This window comes from Primulina huaijiensis, chromosome 4, assembly GCF_012295235.1.
Source record: "Primulina huaijiensis isolate GDHJ02 chromosome 4, ASM1229523v2, whole genome shotgun sequence".
Taxonomy (NCBI): domain Eukaryota; kingdom Viridiplantae; phylum Streptophyta; class Magnoliopsida; order Lamiales; family Gesneriaceae; genus Primulina; species Primulina huaijiensis.
The window spans coordinates 5,076,518-5,097,297 of NC_133309.1; the positions used below are offsets into that span (position 1 = coordinate 5,076,518).

Sequence of the window (20,780 nt, forward strand, 5' to 3'; positions counted from 1 at the left end):
TTTTTTCCTCAACATGACATAACATAAAACATTTTTCATGATCATTAACATTTTCCTTTTCCTTTTCCTTTGTTGAATTCAGATCGTTATTTGTGCCTTTGTTGACATGATCGATGGATCCATCTACATATAACCACAGTATTGGGCGGCGGGGACATCAGCGAAGCTCTCACCGGTCAACTGAGCCTTGGCCTAACATGATCGAATAGAAATACGATCGTCGGGGCTCCCTCTGGGGACTTCTCACATAAATGGGCTCTCTCTGGGGCCTTCTCCCCTCACGATATTCCCATTCTTCCTCAAACCTCATAATCTCATATTCACAATAATGGAAACACGATCGTCGGGCTCTCACTAGGACCATCACCCTCACGACATTGCCATTATTAACGAATTAGTCACAATCACTTCACTTCCTTCAACATTTTTCATTCACATCACTTTATGAAAATCATGAATAACATAACATTTTTCATTTTTTTGAAACCAAGCATGCAACATGTATTTTAAATGTCATCATAAAAATCCATGGACATTTAAAAATCATAATTTAATCATGAACATTTCATAAACATTTAAAAATAATCATAATATCATAAAAACAGCATTTAGGGCACTGTCATGACGTTTACTAATTTTTAGGTGTAAAAAGACCGTTTTACTCCTAGACATAAAATTTCACGTTTTTGACTTTTTCGTCATTACATTGACTCTAACATGTCCCAAATAATTATTTAAGCCTATGTTAATTTTCTCATATTTTTACTTGGCTTAAATCGATGACTTTTAAATTAATCTTTAAATAAGACGTATTACTTTGTTTTAATTCCGAATTAAACCAAACCTTAATATAAAATTCCCAAACTGGAAACTTAGACTTCTAATAATTATTTGAGCTTAAATATAATTTTTCATAATTTTATAATGCTTAAAACTAGGCGTTTCAATTAACTCATTATTAGCGTTTCGTGCGGCGATTAAATCCCAAATAAATCCAAAACTCATTATTTTGTTCCCAAATTTTTAACATAACATTTTAAAGATTTATTCTACCCTTCCAAGTCATGAGCCACCCCCGTGGACCCATGGAATCAATTTTAGTCTAATTAAATTCGAAATTGACACCTTATCGAACACACTGAGCCATCTCCTAATTTACTCGAGCCACGCCCGAGCCACCTTGTGCAAAAACCTAGCCAACCCATCTAGGCACCCTCTTGAGCAACCCTGACCCATAAAACATAACCCTAGCTCACGCCCAAGCCCTGTAACCGAGCCACAAAAATCTGCACGTGAGCCCTTCTTTGCCCAAGACTCCTAGTGACCCTAGGACTCCTCTAGCCATCTAACCACTGATCACCCACGACCCTTACTAACCCTATACAAGTCCCAAGCCCGAGCCACCCCCATCCCAAGCCCCTGAGCCGCGCAGCAAGACCCTGCGCAGGCCATCTCCTAGCCGCAGCCCCTCCCTCACGTGAATTAGGAGTTTTTCAATGCTAGGACTCCTCCATCCTCTAGACCCAGACTCCTTCCACCTAGCCGTCCCTATACCACCCTCTAGACCTTCCTGCACCATGCCTGGACATGCGCACCAGCCTAGGCGCTTGCACCAGCAGCACGCCATATTCTTCCTTTACTCATCATCACACCATATTAGGTAATTGTTTATGAATTTGCATAAAAACAAGTCACACCACTCACAATTTTTGCAACTATACATAGGCAGGTGTCTAACTTGTGTTTATTGATTCAAAACCATGCTTGTATGATGTTTAAAGGGCTGCCATGAATTAGGATTTGATCAAACACGTTTCTAAGGGTCCTAAAACACATGATTTTGCTGCTCAACTTCTTAAAATAAAGCTAGAAAAACGTGGGTTAAGGGAAGAGAGTCGTGAGGTATATGAAGAATTTGTGTGTGCATGTGGGGGTCCAAGGAACTCGATGGTTTACATGGGGCTAGGGGGCTCGGCCAGGGCTGGTAGGGGCTTGGCTAGGGTCGTGTTGAGAGGCTAGGAGGAGCCCTAGGGCGGCTGGGCACTGCTGTACGTAGAGGAGAAGGGTAGACGAGCGAGACCCACTTGAAGAAGATTAAGACGACGTAATCCAACTGCATGCGAATCTAGGAAATAATGAAAAAAGAGTAATTAATTGATTTTAATTGCTAATTAATTATGTGACATACTTGTTTTTATGCTAAACGAGATTTTATTGTCATCATGCATAAAATTATGTTTTTAGGAATATTCAAGTGACGATCGAGGAACGGGGACCGATGGCTGAAAATGTAAAATGTTTTTATTAAATGATTATTTTTAATTATTTAAAAAGTGGTTGATGCTTTTTAGTATTTTTGAAAATAAAGGGTTTTGAGGTGATTTTATACGCCAGGATATAATTTTTATCGGTGTTGGTTCTTCAACTAAAATACGAATTTTTTTGCAACCCGGCTAATAAATTCACATATTTGCTAAAAGAAAAACTTTGTTAATATTTTAATTATGTCCTAATTAGACTAATGGGCTTAATTAGATGGCTTAATAGGCCTAATAAACCTTGAAGGCCATTAACTAATATTTAACGTGTTAAAAATCACAAAACCCTACACTTTGCACCAAATAAACTATCGGCCACCTAATTCTATTTTCTGAAAACTCTCCACCTCTCCCAAGCACAGGCAGCACACTTGCACAGCTTTTTGAAGGGAAACTCGAAGGGGTCTAGAGAATTCAAGCCTTGGTTTCGATCCGTTCTTCGACGTCAATGGTTTTTTGTGCGTTAAATAAGCAAAAGCACGCCTTAATCTTCCTTTTCTCATCCATCATATCATAATATTTTTTAAATTATGTGTGCATGAAAATCTTGAAGTTCATATGTTATTTTCGCAATATTGCATAACCATGGGTAAAAGTCATGATTTATAGTTTCAAAAGCATGTTTTTATGATACTAAGGGGCTGCCATGATGTCTAGGTATGGTCAAGTAAGGTTTATACATATCTTAAGGTCATACACACGCACCACACATGCTGTTAAATAAAGGAAACAAGCTGGTGCAAGTTTCATGCTGTCACGTTGTGACAGCAGCCTCGTAAGGAAGAGGGGCTCGGCCTGAGGGGCTTCGAACTGGGATAGGATGTCTCACTAGGGTCCTTGGTGAGTGCACAATAGGCTGGTTCTAGGGCTGGGTCGGTGGCTAGGGACCTGGGCACAAAATCGTAGAGTCCATGCTTGTTGGGAGTCCTCGGCCAAGCCTATTGCTGGTGTTGGGCTTCGGTTTCAGGCTAGGGGGCTGGTTCATAAGGTCATGTCGAGTTAGAAGGAGTCTCTAGGGTCCTAAGCAAGTGCACATGGGTTGGGTTCAAGGGTGGGGCGTTGGCTGGAGCCACAAGCGCCATAACGTAGAGTCCTTCCTAGGTGAATTTCTCGGCCAAGCTTAAGGCAGTATGGGGGTGCACGCTTTTGTAGTTTAGGTAGGTTTCTGAGTGGTCTAAGGGTCCAGGGGGTTAGTTTAGGATGTTGGGCAAGTTTTGGACTAACATGGTTTTGGGGTAACTCATGAAAATTGGAAGTTGGCTCGGGGTCGAAGTTTAGGTGTCAAATAGGGTTTTTAAATAAAGAAAAATTGGAAAACTGCTCACGGGGGTCGAGTCGTGGTCCATGAGGGATAAAATAATATAAAAAGACTAAATTTAGAATTTAGGAATTTTATATTAAAGTTTGGGATTTTCGGGATTAAAACACCGTCAAAACAATTAATTAAAGATAAATGAAAAAGTCTAATATTTAAGCTAAATAAAATTATGGAAAAATTCATGTAAGCTTAAATAATTATTTGGGACATGTTAGAGTCATGAAATTAAGAAAAAATTCGAAATCGTAAAATGTCGAGTCTAGGGGTAAAACGGTCTTTTTACACCGGAAAATTTGTAAAGGTCATGGCAGTGCTCTAAATGCTGTTTTTATGATATTATGAATATTTTTAAATTTTTATGATGTATCCATGATTAAATTATGATTTTTAAATGTCTAAGGGAATTTCATGATTTGAGAAGACATTTAAAAATACATGTTGCATGCTTGGTTTCAAAAAGAAAAAAAATGTAAATGCTATTCATGATTTTTCTAAAGTAATGAGAATGAAAAATTTTGAATGAAGTGAATTGATTGTGACTAATTCGTTAATGGTGGGGATATCGTGAGGGTTATGGTCCCAGTGGGAGCCCGACGATCGTGTTTCCATCATTGCGAATATATGGTAACGGTTATGTGGTAACGGATTTATAGTAACGGTAAGAATGAGAATGTCGTGAGGGGAAAAGGCCCCAAAGGGAGCCCATTTATGGGAAAAGGCTCCAGAGGGAACCCCGACGATCGTATTTCTATTCGAATCAAGATAGGCCAAGGCTCAGTTGACCGGTAAGAGTGTTGCTGATGTCCCCGTCACCTAGTACTGTGGATACATGTAGATGGATCCATCGACTCTTTATGATCATGATCAGGAAAGTCACAATTAACGATCTGAATTCAACAAAAGGAAAAGGAAAAAGGAAAAGGAAAAGGAAAAGAAAAATGCTTATGATCATGTTAAAATGTTTTTATGTCATGATAAGGAAAGATAAATGAAAAGGATCAAGGTTTGTTTTTGCATGTCATAAAATGTTATTTTTACCTAAAAGTATTTTCACTGTTGCATGCGATTTTATATATATGTATTTGCAATAAAGATGATGGTGTGTTGAGTCTTTAGACTCACTAGGTGTGATGGATGCAGGTGAGGATGAGGGAGGACTTGACGGATGATGGGACTGGACTGATGGCGCACACAACCCGAGGACCAGCGCTTCTAATATTCCGCATTATGACTTTTGACTCATGATTTATGATTAAAGATTTTTAAGACTATTTATTTATGCATTTGAGAGATTTTTGAGAGGTTTAGTATGAGCTATACTTTTCAAACTTATTGCTTTTTAGGTTTGGTAAACATGCGACGATTTTATTTTATGACCATTGCATTTGATTTTCAAAATGATAGATGGTTGGTATTTTATTTTAAGGGGTAAAATATTTTATAAAAATATTTTCATGTGGTAAGTATACATGGCCGAAAATTGAGTGGTTAAAAAAAAAATTCTAGTACTTTTAAAGCAATAAAAAGAGCAGGACGCTTCACCTCCACGCAGTCTTTTCCTTTTCCTTATAGCTTAGTTTTAAAGGCCTGTACAATAATTCTGTTTATGACCTCTGTCTGACCATTTGCTTGAGGGTAACAACAAAAGTGAAAGATTGAGTGATCTTCATTTTATGGCACCAGGACATGATCTTTTTTCCCTGAAACTTCCTTCTCCGTAATCTTAGCCAGGGGCTCAGCTTTTACATATTTGGAAAAATAGTCAACTCCTAGCAATAGAAAGTTATTTGAGCCTGTGCAACTAGAAAGGGACCCACAATATCCATCGCCCATTGATCAAAGGGGCAGGATGCGCAGATGGGCTTCATAGGACTAGTCGGGCTGTGCTGAAAATTATAATGATGTTGACAACCATCACATGCCGGACAACTTGAGCGGAGTCTTGGCTCATACTCGGCCACCAAAGTCCAGTAAGCATTGCCTTCCGGGCCAATGCTGTTCCCCCGAGATGCTCCCCACAACATCTTTCATGAATTTCCTTGAGGAAATAAGCAACCTCGCCCACATATAATAATTTCAACAAAGGTCCCTGGTATGATCTTCTCACTACAAGAAAAAAGGCCAAAGACAACGGTGAAAAACCGTTGTCGTAGGTCATGTAAAACCGTTGTTAAAGGCCATGTGGTTATAGGTTGCGCTCAAAGACAACGGTGAAAAACCGTTGTCGTAAAAGGCTAATAACAATGGTGAAACACCGTTGTCGTAGATCTTCTAAAACCGTTGTTAAAAGCCCTGTGGTTAAAAAGTGTGCTGAAAGACAACGGTGAAAAACCGTTGTCGTAGACGTCTAACACAACGGTGAAAAACCAATGTTGTAGTCGGTAAAACCGTTGTTAAAAGCCCTGTGGTTAAAATGTGCGCTCAAAGACAACGGTAATAAACCGTTGTTGTAGATGTATAAAGACAACGTTGATAAATCGTTGTCTTTGGATTTGATTTACATCATTTTAAATCTGTTGTCTTTGGATTTGATTTACATCATTTTCAAACTGTTGTCTTATATATATATATTCTATTTAAACCATAAATAAATAAATTAATTAAAAAAATTGGATGTAAAATATATATCAGTTAACCCTTATATAAAATCAATTCAAACATCAACATATATACTTGATCAAGAATTACATGCATGAATTACAACAGAAATATGTCATTCATAGACTTGTAATTTACAAAATCAACAATTAAAAAAAGTATATAACCATATTCCAAAAACTTTTAGTCAAGTTCACAAAAATAAAAATACCCTACAACCAAGACTTGTACATATCGACTCCAAAATATCTTTTGTAGCTTGTTGGAATGAATTTCTCTGCCCGTGAATCTTCAAAAACATCATTAAAGTGCCTATGAAAATAAAAACCACATAATTTTAATCAGGGCCTTGAAAAATTTTGGCATAACCTTCCCACAAGTAGGACATACCAGAAAATTTAAAAACACACAACAACAATATATATTCGAAATAAATTTAAATACGACCATACACCACACCTATCACCTACACAGCTGACCATACACCACACCTATCACCTACACAGCCAGACCATACATCACACCTATCACCTATAATTATCACATTCTTTCAACATATCCCGAAAGCAATGAAGAGATCCACATGTCATGAACCAAAAAACGTGCAACAAAAAAAATCACATGTCCTACCTATTCGTAATATGATCCTGTATGCATTCGGCTAGCTCGGTGCAAACCTTATCAATTTCTTCCATAGAAAACTCCGTTTTTGTGAACTATGAACACACACAAAAAGTATATTAGTAAAAAAACACAACTTAATGAATTTTCCAAATGATAAGTAGCTAGATAACTTGTAATTATTTTATATAAGCAAGATAATATTACTATCGATCGTAGTGAATCCCCCTCAAAAGTTGCAACTTCTTTAGTAATCTGCCTCATGAATCTCATCACGTAATAACCACATTGTTTTGCATCCGGTTGCTTAGGAGCTTATGTAAAAATATCAAATTGTTAATGACAAATTTACACATTAAAAAATTAGCTTGAATGAGAAATACACATACCTTTATGACTTCCCATTGTACACGCTTTCTTCCTTTCCTTCCCTTAGTTGAGTTAAACAATGTCAACGCCCTTCATTAACATTGACCATAGTTGATATATGAGTGTTTTTTCATTAAATGGAATGCATCATTAAAATGGAATATGAACTCATATTTCCACAACATATTTCCAATCCTCATCACGAATTCGATGACTTAGGGAATCCACCAAATAAACAATCTCCTTATAAGGCTCGATGACAGAGAGAGTCCAATGAAAACTACACATGAACATAATAAGCGTATGCAATTCACTAAAAAAAACAATTGAAAATTATATTAGGATCTTACTTACCCACAACAACTTGGAACCAAAACCAATTGATTCATTGCTGCACCACTTAGCCTATCCGCTAAAGAACTCGGCCTCTTGTTCAACCTTTAAGTTTTACCTGTTTTTTCGTCTGCATTTTGTTGCAAATTGGGGATGCTGTGTGGATTAACGAATCTGAATTTGTCAATCTTGTTTTCTTTCACCATCTTTTTATAAAGATGCCTGTCATTTGAAGTAAAAGAAAATCAAAACTACACTACATACTAAACTAACAAATTATATGCATCTTATATAATATAATAATATAAGAAAAGAACAAATAAACTTTAAGTTAATCGAAGACTTACCAAATGTAGACAACTACACAATTTCCTGAAATTGGTTCCAAGTGATACAAAGGACTGATGTCCTCAAAGTGCAAGTTAACTTCATAATCATCTGCAAATACTTCATGATCTAAAAGAAATGCTAATCTCCTTCTATTTTCATGGGCTCTCTTACAATAACAATACACCATGCGCACTGCTCTTGGCACATTTGATGACAAAGTCTGGTTTCTCTCGACACTGACAGTTTTGTTCCTCTGACTCTTCTGATAATTGTATTGTAAACATGTTAGATAGGTTCAATACTTGAGAATTTGACAGACATTTACTTTGAAATATAAGCATACGTGTACCTCTTGTCGTAGCATTATCAAATGCTTTGGCCAAGCCATATGTGTTCCTACGGCATCACCAACTTTTTCACATTCATTGGGAATCGGAACTGGCAAAAGTGCTGTTTTTTGCATTGCTTCATCAATGGATACACACATGCAATTTTGAGGTAATGGAACACCATGAAGCAAGTTATTAGCTCCATTGACCTCGACAACTGTTCCATATCCAACAATGTCTGTGCTAGAATCCAATGTCAAAATAACTGGTTTCCCCTAAAAGACAAATAGTTATGTCATTGAATTGTACTAACTCTTTAGTTAAAAATTATTAACTACTATATAACCACAACAAATTATATTCCTGTAAAGCAACAGATTTTTCCACAACTTTCATTTCAACATCATTCAAATCTTCATAACTGGGGAAAAACTTGTCAATTTTCATTTCATTTTCATTCACTTTATGCAATTTTACCGAGCAACTTCCTTTGTCATCAATCTCACTGTCCCATGCACCTTTCTTGTAGACAATTTCTTCAAGTTTTTGAATGCGTGTATCTTGCTCTTGAATTAATTTTCTAGCCTCTATCAACTCTTTCTTTTGCTCAATCATTAGCTCTCTGTCAACATCCTCAGTCTTCCAACTTCTACCAACATTGAAATATCATGTTGGGGTGATGTGACCTCCAACAGCTCTCACACATCCGCCATGTTCATCTGAATTGAGTGCTTTCGTGAGAATATCCTTTTTTGTTCATTTTATTTGAAGTTTCCCCTCACGCTTTTGTTGTATGTAATCATCCTGTCATCCACTTGAAAATATTAATTATTTCAAAAGGCTTCATTAAAATAAAATAATTGATTTTTATCTATAGTTTACTCACAATCTTTTCTACTGTTATTTGCAACTCCTGGACATCAAAATCTCCTTCTTTATTCAATCGCCCTTTTTTCCAAAAAATAGCTATGTTGATATCATCATCGTCACACAATTCACTTGCCTACATACAAGAACAATCGAATGATATTTGTCAAATAGGTTAAATGTTGAAAAAAAAAAAAGCAAATGCAATGATATATATCACATGATAGGAAAAAAAACAGCCACCCATGTTACAAGTATTCATGCGAAGGAAAGAAACAGTCAATTCTTGGCCGGCACAATTGTTGAAATAAACTTACTATTTCTTCAGCAAATCGTGCATATCCCTTACGAGCAAGGCGATGAGGGTATATGTTCTTCTTCCTTCTTTCCTTCTGTTGATCACTTAGTTCCTAGTCAAGTGAAGAATTACACATATCAAATTTTTTTTAATTCGTCAAATACTTAATGGTGGACTTATTTTCAAAAAACAAAAAAAAGATAGTTACAATGAATTTATCAGACATGCGCTTCATGACAAAAGAAATCCAGTCATCTCGTGCAAGACCACAGCCAGTAGTTGGTTGATCCAACTCCTCTGGTTTATCAACCTTGTTCGAAATGAACGTTCAAGTGAGATGTGATTTAAATTGACGCCACTTATTATTTGCCGAACTTAAACATCCCTTTTTCCAGCTTGGGAGAACATCAAACGTCAACTGTAAAACATCAAAATCGGAAATACATGAAAAAGAATGACATAACATAAGATATATATAAACAATATGAATATTAACTGTGAAAAAACAATAGAATTTACATTAACAGATTCCCATATCAATTCTTTCACTTCACTTGGAACTTGCTTCCATGTCTTGTAAGTTTTCTTGATTTTTTCTCGAGAAAGCACACCAATATAACTCTGCATTTGAGCAGCAGCTTCTCCTACTGGTTGTCCAAGTAGATTGAATATTACCTCCTTTCGAATTCCTTGAACCCTCTGCCTAGAAAGCTTATCTAGATGTGTTCGACCTGTAGATGTTCTTGTTGTTTCAGTGTCTGTAGATCCCAACATTTCCTTTCCATCAAAACTCTTGTCTGTAGATGTAGATTGAAATTTTTCTTTGCCCTTCCCAATTAATGGAGGTTGTCCTAATCTCTTGCTCGATTCATGAATTGTATCATCATCATGAGACCCAATTTTAAGCTTTCTAAAGGAAGTCATAGAGTCCAGATTTAACCTGTTCAACAAAAAATTGAAAAAAACATATCAATATAGAAATAAATACACAATATATACAACAAAAAATAGGATAAAAAATTCATCTTCAATAGAAATTCAACAGATATAAAGATATATAAAAGTATAACTTCAATATTGTCAACAAACTCCTACTCAAAAGCAAAATACATATCAATATTGTCTACAAATACATCTTCAAAAGTAAAATATCTTTGGTTAAACATTGTCGACCCAAGTCCCATCACAATCTTCACGAAGCCATGATGGTTCATTGTTTTATGCTCCGTCAACACCCATTGATGGTAACCCTCTGGTAAAAGATTGATAGTCAATAAAAGTGTCTTCCAATTCATCATCATCAACGTGTTCAAATGACTCTCTAGTAGGAGTTGCAAGTACAATACTCCATTCAGGATCTTCAGGATCTTCAATGTAAAATACTTGCTTTGCTTGACTTCCCAAGATAAAAGAGTCGGATTTGAATCCAATTCTTCTCAATTTTACCAATGTGAAACCAAGATCATCTACTTTAATACCATTATTATTCTCCACCCAATTACATTTGAACATTGGAATTTGAAATTTGTGGTAATCGAGTTCCCATATTTCTTCAATAACTCCATAAAAAACCATGTCTGAAACAATTGGTTTTTTATCCTTTGCACTGGCAACTTGCATTGTCTTTGCGACTAAGCTTACTCCAGAGTTTTGAGTAACTCGTATCTCATCACGTTCTTTTGTAGCATATGTAACCCCATCAATAAGATAACTAGAATACTTTAACACTTTGTTGCTAGGTCCATGCGCCAACCACTTCAATATTTCTGATATTTGATGGGTGGAACGGTCAACTAAATGTGCAACCTATATTTCACAATGCCATAAATTTAGATTTACGTAAGATACCAAGAGTTTTATGCATGTTAATATCTAGTATTTTGGAACTTACAGTATCACGCAACCAGTTAGTAAACATTCGGTTATGCTCATCTTGTAACAACTTTTTGGACTTGGCTTTATGAGGAAATCTTGATTTCAAATCCACCATGTGTTCCCTAATGAAATAATTTCTAATAGATAAACCAATGAATGTATGCAAAGTGCATGAAAGAATTGATAGGATGGAGATCTTACTCGACATAAGGATCAATCTCAACATCATTTGTCAATACATAAAGATGTGCTTGTTGCAGCTCATCATGACTAGTGGAGTGCACAACTGCTCCCGATAAAGGCTTAGTAAGTTCTACTTCTCGATGTCTTGATGGTATCCCAATTGTGTGGACATTAGCTAGATAATCTGAGCAAAATTCGACAGCCTCTTCAGCAATGTAACATTCGGCTATACACCCTTCATGCCGATTGCGATTGCGCACATAACCTTTAAAATCTTCATGAATCTTTCAAATGGTACATGTGCCAATACCAAACCGGTCCACACAATTTGACCTTCCGGAAAAAATGAACAGTTAAATGAATCATTATATCAAAAAATGAAGGGGGAAAGTACTTTTCAAGTGAACACAATATCAACACAATCTCTCTTTGCAAGTCATCCAACTTTAAGATGTCTACCACTTTACTATACATCACATTGAAGAAGAAACACAGGCGGGTTATAGTATCTTTGACATGTTTTGGCAAGACACCGCGGATGGCCACTGGGAGCAATTGTTGCATTAAAGTGTGATAGTCGTGTGACTTCAGGCCAACAAGTTTCAAATCCTTCATCGACACAAGGTTTCTAACATTGGATGAGCAACCTACAGGTACCTTTACTCCCGACAAAGAATTTTAAATACTTCTTTTCTCATCCTTACTTAGTGTGTAACATGCTGCTGACAAAAACGTTTTCTTCTCCCCAATCCTTGGTGCCAATTCAGTCCTTAAATTCATTTCCAGAAGATCTAATCTTGATGCTACTCCATCCTTCGTTTTTCCTGGAACATCAAGTAACGTACCGATGAGACTTTCACAAACATTTTTTTCAATGTGCATTACATCAAGAACATGTCGAACATGTAGATCTTTCCAATAATCAAGTTCAAAGAATATTGATTTCTTTTTCCAGCATGTAATCCCGTCATCGTTCTTTGACTGAAGCTTTCCGCTGAATTTTCCACAATGATATTTAATTCTTTAGTTCGAGATTAAATTCTTGCTTCCCATTAAATGCCTTCTTTTGTCTTCGATAAGGATGACTTAAAGGTAGAAACCTTCTATGGCCTATATATAACATTTTTCTACAATGTTTCAACCTTGTCGAATATGTTTCTTTCTTCTGCACAAATAGGACATGCATGATATCCTTTCACAACACATCCAGAGATGTTCCTATATGCAGGAAAATCATTGATTGTCCATAGTAGAACAGCTCTAAGAGAGAAACTTTCTTCTCGATATGCATCATATGCTTCAACACCTTTATCCCATAAGCATTTTAAGTCGTCAATATAAGGTGCTAAGTAAACATCAATATCATTACCAGGTTGTCGAGGACCAGATATCAACAAAGTGAGCATCACAAATTTTCTCTTCATACGCAACCATGGTGAAAGATTGTATGTGATCATTAAAACAGGCCAACAACTATATGCAGAACTCATCAAACTATGAGGATTGATCCCGTCTGCTGATATAGCCAATCTAAGATTTCTTGGCTCATAAACAAAATCTGGACACATGCTATCAACTAATTTCAAAGAGGGCGAATCAGCTGGATGACGCAAGTATCCATCACGAATTATTTTATCAGTATGCCAAGTTAACTCCTTGGATATCGCTTTATTCCAAAACATTTTTTGAAATCTTGGAATAGGTGGGAAATACCACAAGACCTTTGCAGGAATTCCTTCCTTTACCTTTGATTTGTTGCCCAACTTCCACCTTGACGTCCCGCAAGTAGGGCAATTCGCAAAATCTTCGTACTCATTCCGGTATAAGATACAATCATTAGGACAAGCATAAATTTTCACATAGTCCATCCCTAATGCGCGTAAGCTTTTCTTTGCATCATACAGAGATGAAGGCAATTCATTGTGATCTGGAAGCATTTCTCCAAACAAAATAAGTAGATCAGTGAAACTTTTATCACTCCAACTATATTTTGCCTTTAACTTAAATAATTTTTCAACTTCAGATAACTTTGTGAATTTAGCACATCCAGGATATAAAGGTTTATCAGCGTCTTCAAGTAGCTTATTGAATTGGCTTGGATTCTCAGCATAACTTTCATATACACAATGCACCATATCTATAGGTTCCTCACTAAATGATTTGTGTTCATCTTGTCCTACTCGATCATTATCAATCATTGAGTTCCCTTTCGTAGATCTTTTCCCATGCCATATCCATGTATGATATGTCAAATCCATACCATTACAATACAAATGTGCCCTGATAGTTTCAACATTTTTCTTCCATAGATTACCACATCTTGCACATGGAAAAGGTATCGCATCAGAATGGATAGCATTTTTTAGCGCAAACTGCAAGAAAGAATCTACTCCAACATCAAATTCATGTGATAGCCTATCTTTTGACATCCGTTCTTTGTCCATTCTTGGTACAACTACTCAGCTAACAATAAGCCCAACCCCTTCAAAACAATTTGAAATAATATTAAAAAAATCTTTTATTGATAGACTATCTTTTAATATATATATACACACACGTGTATACATAAAGAGAATTTTGTTACAAACACCAAAAATTGTTTTAAACTTTATATTTAAATGATATAAGTTGGTTAATGGTTGAATTCATGTTGCTACTCCTTACCCAAAGTAGGCTAGTAAGACTCCTGCGAACTTCCCAGATAAGCATACACCTAAAGGCGCTGGAAGTAGTTCACATTTCACACAAACAAGCTCTACATCTAATCTACATTACACAAAAGAACCACATTAATCATTTCTGCTTCAAATACAAATCATTTTCTTTCAATGACAAGCAACAACTACAAATAAAATAAGGTGCACCGATAACAAGATTTGTACTAACTTTACTGTAAGAAGTAAAAAGAAAATCACACACAGGTTCCCAACCATTCAAAACTTTTAAGGAGGAACATAATTGATAATAAAATCAAGCATCAGCACTGAATTGCGAAGAGCCTAGAAGATGGACAATGTAGCTAATGAATTTCCATTAAGCCTTTCCTTTACTTCTAAATCGCAATACAGCTAAGAAATAACAGTGAAAACAAAAGGGTTCCACAATCATCCAATACTCAGTGCATTACATTATAAAACCCCAAAATTAACAGAAGCTAAGTTTTCTTATAATAAAAACCGTAAAGAATAATAAAGTAATCTACAAAGGTAAGCCGGGTTCTTAATGCGAATAAAGAGCATACTCATAACATAAGAAATCACAACAAAAGCAATTCCAGCTGACGCGCACGACACCTTCACACTTTTCTCCCTGTTCTTATCCAGTGCAAAATCCAGCAGCTACTTAAAACTACTATAATACATCACCAACAATCTCAAATGACCCAAATAATCGAGTGAAACTCTTACCCAAACGGATGACAAATCGCGCGCAGAATAGGACTAAGATTCACGACCTTGCCTTGCTATAAACTACCGATTACCATTGCAATCAAGGTCGACCGGACATGGGCTACCTTCACCGGTCCTCGGTGACGAAGAGCGGACGGGCGGCGGCATTGATTCGGCTGGGAAAAAGGAGGGCGACGGGAGTGGGTTTGGTGTGTGTGTGTGTGTGGCGACTTTATAAGGTTTAAAGTGTGTGTTATGCGACAAGTGTGGGGAATTAAACACTGTTGTTAAAGGAGTTAGAGTGTTGCTTTAAAAGTTATTTTTTTAAGTAATACGACAACGCTTTATTTAAACTGTTGTTGTAGGGCCTAAAAATGTACATTAGACAACGAGTTTATAAACCGTTGTGGTAGCTGCTAAACAAATCGTTGTCTTTTCACCGACGTTAATAAACAACGGTTTTTAACACCGTTGTCTTAGCTACATAAAAAAGCGCTCATAGACCACGGTATTAAGAACCGTTGTCGTAGCTACTAAAAACCCGCTCATAGACAACGGTATAAAAACCGTTGTCTTAACCCATAAAAGACAACGGTTTTTAAAAAACCGTTGTCTTTGACAAAGAAAAAATTAACAAAGACAACGGTTTTCGTTAAAACCGTTGTTAAAGGTAAAAAGACAACGGTTTTTGATAAAATCGTTGACTTTTGAGTGTCGTTGAGAGTAAAATTTCTTGTAGTGTCTGTACAAGATATTATAGAAAAGAACAAACCTGAGAGCTTGTCTCTTGATCTATTGAGTCTAAGCTCGATCTTTTGGTAATTCATTATGGGCAATGAATTTTATCAGAGGTGTCATCCAGGAATCTTCTTGTGTTTGCTGCACTTCCTCTTTCGTAGAAAGAATTACCCGGGTAACATTCAACACTTCTCGAGTATTAAATTCTGATAAGGAGGCGGCCATTTTGGCCAAAGCATCTACTTCCCCATTCTCATCCCGGGGGATCTGCTCAATACTCCAATCCATAAAAGATTATTTCTGGGCTTTAATGAGTTTGAGATATTTAAGCATCCTTAGCTTCATAAATACCCTTTATCTGTTGAGTGAATAATTGCGAATCAGAATATAAAATGATCCGGGTGGCTCCAAATTCTCGGGCAACACATATACCGATGAGCATAGCCTCATACTCTGCTTCTTTATTAGTCACCCGGGAATTAATTTTCAAGGCCAATTTTATCTTTTCTCCCGGGGGAGCTATTATCACCACTCCTACTCCACATCAAGAGAGACTAGATGCCCCATCCACAAAAACTCTCCGAACTTCTTCCTCATCTGGCTGAATCATCTTAGATAAGAAATCTGACAGGGATTACGCTTTGATAGCAACCGAGGCTTATATTTAATGTCATACTCTCCCAACTCAACTGTCCACTTGATCATGCATCTAGATACCTCCGAATGAGTCATAATCCTTCCGAGATGAATATTGGTAAGCACAATAATTTGGTGTGACAGAAAATAAGGCCTCAATTTCCCGACAGCCATAACCAGGGCTAGAGCTATTTTTTCTACCTCACTATACCGGAGCTCAGGTCCTCTAAGAGCATGGCTGACATAATAGACAGGCTTCTAATCAGAGCCTTCCTCCCTTATGAGTACCGAACTAACAGCATACTCAGTGGTGGACAATTATACAAATAATCTTTCCCCGGGCTCTAGCTTTACTAAAACAAGAAGTTCTGCAAAGTGACTCTTAAGATCTTTGAAGGTCTGCTCGCACTTCTCATCCCATCCATATTGTTGTGCCTTCCAAAGGACCTGGAAGAATGCATAACTCCGATGTGCATATCGGGATATGAACCGGGAAAGTGAAGCGATTATCACGGTCAGTTTTTGTACTTCTCGAACAGATCGAGGGGATGTCATGTCTAGCAATGACTTGACTTTCTTAGGATTCACCTCAATCCCACGGTCAGTAACAACAAAACCCAAAAATGTACCACTCTTTACGCCAAATATACACTTGGCTGGATTGAGTTTTATCCCATAATTCATGAGAGTGGCAAAAGTCTCCTCCAAATCAGAAATAAAGCAAGAAACCTCTCGAGACTTGCCCAAGATATCATCAACATACACTTCCACATTTCTCCTCATTTGTTTCTCAAAAACTCTTTTCATCAGACGCTGATATGTAGCCCCGTCATTCTTTAACCCGAAAAGCATAATTACTTAACAAAATGTGCCTCCTGAGGTAATGAAGCTAGCTTTATCTTGATCGTTCTTAGCCAGGGGAATTTGATAATACCTCTGGTAAGCATCCATGAAACTGAGTAATTCATACCCAGAAGTGGAATCCACCAACTGATCAATCCTAAGCAAAGGATAATGGTCCTTGGAGCAAGCCTTGTTGAGATCTCTAAAATCAACACACATCCTCCACTTCCCGACCGACTTTGGTACAAAAACCTCATTCGAGAGCTATGTAGGAAATTGTATTTCTTGAATATGGCCGGCATGCAACAAATCTCGAACTTGTACATCAATTACCTTGTCCTTCTCAAGACCAAAGTGTCTCTTCTCCTGCTCCTCCACTACTACAAAATGAACCTCACCATTTTCCACTGATATCTCCTCTCCCTTATCTCCGCTCACTCTCTTCTCCTCCCTCCTCGCTCTCTTTTGATCCACCCTGACCGCTTCCGCATAACACTTTCGGGAAGAAGGTTGATCTCCTCGGACTTCTCCTACTTGGTTTCCCATTGGAAATTTTATCTTCGGATGATATGTGGATGCTACGGCCTTCAGTTCATTCATGGCCGGCTGCCCCAAAATAATATTATAGGATGACGTGGCATCCACAACAGTGAAAGTGGTCATGAAAGTCTTGTTCAACCCCCTGGTGCTCAGAGTCAAGGGCAAGATAATCTCTCCCTTTGGGTACAAAGCATGGCCAGCAAAGCCAAAAAGTGCAGTTTCCACTATCTCCAACTTATACCCTTGCAAATCCTCTGTATGAGGGCTTCCTTGAAAATAACGTTTACAGAACTGCCCGAATCGACAAAAACCCTCAGATGTCATAATTTGCTACCCGTGCATGGATTACCAGAGCGTCATTATGGGGAAGACTGACGCCCTTAAGATCCTCCGGGCCAAACCTAATAACAACCTCACTTCTTCTCAATCCCTCAACCTCCATACAATCTCTCCTTCTCCTAGACTTACAAGCTCGATTGGCCTTCTTCCTCTCGGGCTCCTGATTTCTCCTTTCCTTAGGAGCATCTCTTGAATTTTTCCGGACACTAGGTCCTGCTTTCCGATTTGTCCTTAAATATGTTCCTTGAAATTTGTGTCTTGTACTTTCTCACAACCATTCTGGAACGTCTTGACTTTAAGTTCTGCTTCAACGTTCATTATTGTCCTTTGATTGGACAATTTCTTTTATACCCTTGTGCAAATCTGGATTCTATATAGATAAGTTTGTCTTGTTCTGCAAACTGATCGGCTCCTAACTGATGCTCTGAACTGGTCAGCTGAACTGGTCTTGAGCTGGTCTGGTGAAATCAGTTGACTCGTCAGTTGAACTTATTTCATTGATTCAGTTGAATTGGTCAATTGAGCTCTTCATCAGATGAACTCTTCATCAGCTGTCCGGGCTTCTGAAGGTCTTCTACTGAATCACTTATCAGCTGAACAATCACTAGAACTGGTCTTTGATATATCAGTTGGACTGGTTCAGTTTGGTCACTTAGTTGGCACTTTCAGTTTGCGTCTCGATAACTTCAGTTTTGGCTCGGTAACTGATCAGTTCGAAGCCTGATCAGTTTCAAATTTCTGCGTACTTAGGTAAATTCGTTAAAAACAGAATAACAAGTTTTGTTAACATCAAAATCAAGATTGCGAACATGAAATGTTCCAACAATAAGTATGAGGATGACCGGATTACAATTGTATTATAGGTGTTATAAGTGTATGTCGTGAAGCAAAAAGATATAAATAATAAAAGTAAGATTTAATCAACAATGGTTATTGTATCGGAAAGTTTTGGGAGTTTGTATTCTATATTTCATAATTTTAGTAAGATATTTAAGGGGTCAAATGACTAAAGGAGTAAATCAGTAAATGCAATTCGTTTATATTAGGGTATTAAGCATAAAACTATTGAAGTAATGTTATGAAGGAGTCGAGGAATACAAACTAAGAATATCGGAGTTGTTATATGTAACGTCCAAAATCAACCGACGTAAACCACATGCATGCAAATAAATTAAATTACATAGTTATTTTAATTAATTAATTTTAAATTCTTACTTGACGCATTTTATATGATTAAAGGTATGATTGCATGATTCAATGATTATATGGCATGATTTCATAAAATTGAAGGATTTTATAGGAATATTCGATCATAAGCTGGGAAAGGAGACCGGGGACGACCAAGACAAAATAAATATTTTTCAATAAGTATTTTCAACGCTGATTAATATGATTAAAAATGATTAATATTTTCTAAAAATGGTAGAGTTCAAATTATTTTACGAGATGAGCTCGAATTTATCCGGGAAGCCGATTTTGGGCAACCAAGGAACTTTTAAAATATCAAATGCTTTATCTTTGAAAACTAATTTTTATGAACTTTTATTTTTCAATTAAATAGGTGTTATTGGGCCAAATTTAGCTAGGTTAAGTAGGCTCAATTACTCCTAAACTTAAAAGCCCAAAGCTCAAGCCCATTATCATGCAAATTAAATCAATAAAAAAAATACAAACCTAGGTATTTTTGCACCCTATCAGCCGAATTCTTCACACACCACACACACTAAAATTCAAAAATATCAAGGAGGAAAAACAAGGAGTCCTCGTTGTCCGTTCATTCTTTTCGTGCCCCTCGCCTAAGATCGTATATTCGAGCATTTTAAAACGCAAAGTTACGTTTTCTAAACCCCTTGACACATCATTCAAACCATAACATACATGTTTTCATTATTTTTGAATGAAAATTTTTATGCTTGATTGATTTTACGATGGAACGAATATTTCAAAGATTTTGTCGATTTTGCGCATGTTATATAAACATTATGATTTCCAAGGGATAGGATGCCAACTTGGGACGTTTTATGGATAGAAAAAGGACAATTTAAGGTGGAAACGAGGCTGGAAATCGATCTTGGCTAGGTGGAGGAGTACTAGGGTTTTTCCTAAGGCTACACGATGCAAGGGTTCGGCTAGGAGGGTGGTTCGTCACGTGGCTCGGCTAGGTGGCTGAGCTGGATGTGGTCAAGGGTTGGAAAGAATCCTATCAAGGCTAGGACAAGAGTCCATAGGCTGGGGAAGATTCCACACGAATTGGGACTCCTCCCCCATGCACGTGTAAGGTGGATGCGGCCAAGGGGGCTCGCGGCTAGGGCAGAGGGCTCGGCGCTAGCTGGGGTTGGTGCGCATGGGTTGGATCATGGTCTAGTGAGGGCAGGAGGGTTGGGGTTTGGTGTTGGCTCGAGTAGGAGAGTCCTAGTCGAGTAGGAGTTCGTGGCTGGTGAAGGGAGGTCCAGGCGAGGTTTAAGGACTGGGTAATTGGTTATGTACGTCCAGTAGGGTCCCTAGGTGGGCTGGTAGGTTACGGCTGGAGGTGGCTTAACCATGGTCCAAGAAAATTGAGGGTTGGCTCGGTTCGAATCATGCATGGTTTGAATTATGGCATGTTAGAAAAAAAAAGGGTCGAATCATGGTACTTTTGTGTCGGTTCAGGGTTTACGAGGGTTTTTTAGGTATAAAAAGTCTATGTTTAAAATTAGGAAAGAAAATATTAAAGTTTGAATTAATTCAGGAGTTAAACGCTTAGTAATTAAGAAATTAAATTGAAATTCTCGAATTTACGTCAAATAAAAATATCTAAAATTTAATTTAAGCTTATATAATTAGTGGGGATGGTTTAGAGTCAATAAAAGTAAGAAA

At 37.2% G+C, this 20,780-nt stretch overlaps 1 protein-coding gene and 1 long non-coding RNA gene across 2 annotated transcripts; both read right to left on the minus strand.

Annotated features, from left to right (window-relative positions):
* Positions 1 to 7,396: 7,396 nt before the first annotated feature.
* LOC140974847 (uncharacterized) lies at positions 7,397 to 8,145 on the minus strand. Its single transcript, XR_012174884.1, has 3 exons — positions 7,905 to 8,145; positions 7,579 to 7,779; positions 7,397 to 7,504 (listed from the first exon to the last, which is right to left on the minus strand). It is a non-coding gene; the product is annotated as an uncharacterized lncRNA (long non-coding RNA).
* Positions 8,146 to 8,972: 827 nt separating this feature from the next.
* LOC140974860 (uncharacterized) lies at positions 8,973 to 15,016 on the minus strand. Its single transcript, XM_073438346.1, has 5 exons — positions 14,860 to 15,016; positions 14,104 to 14,192; positions 9,401 to 9,493; positions 9,103 to 9,219; positions 8,973 to 9,020 (listed from the first exon to the last, which is right to left on the minus strand). Exons 2-5 carry the CDS (start codon positions 14,146 to 14,148, stop codon positions 8,973 to 8,975), a joined length of 303 nt encoding a protein of 100 aa, XP_073294447.1. The 5' UTR covers positions 14,149 to 14,192; positions 14,860 to 15,016.
* Between the last annotated feature and the right edge of the window lie 5,764 nt (positions 15,017 to 20,780).

Excerpts from the sequence above, each read along its gene's own strand:
- LOC140974860 (XM_073438346.1), bottom strand. The coding sequence starts at position 14,148 with ATGCTTATCTGGGAAGTTCGCAGGAGTCTTACTAGCCTACTTTGG. Across the intron at positions 9,494-14,103 it reads GTCTTACTAGCCTACTTTGG|GAACTAAGTGATCAACAGAA; the intron begins GTAAGGAGTAGC and ends TCACTTGACTAG. Across the intron at positions 9,021-9,102 it reads AAATAACAGTAGAAAAGATT|GATGATTACATACAACAAAA; the intron begins GTGAGTAAACTA and ends AGTGGATGACAG.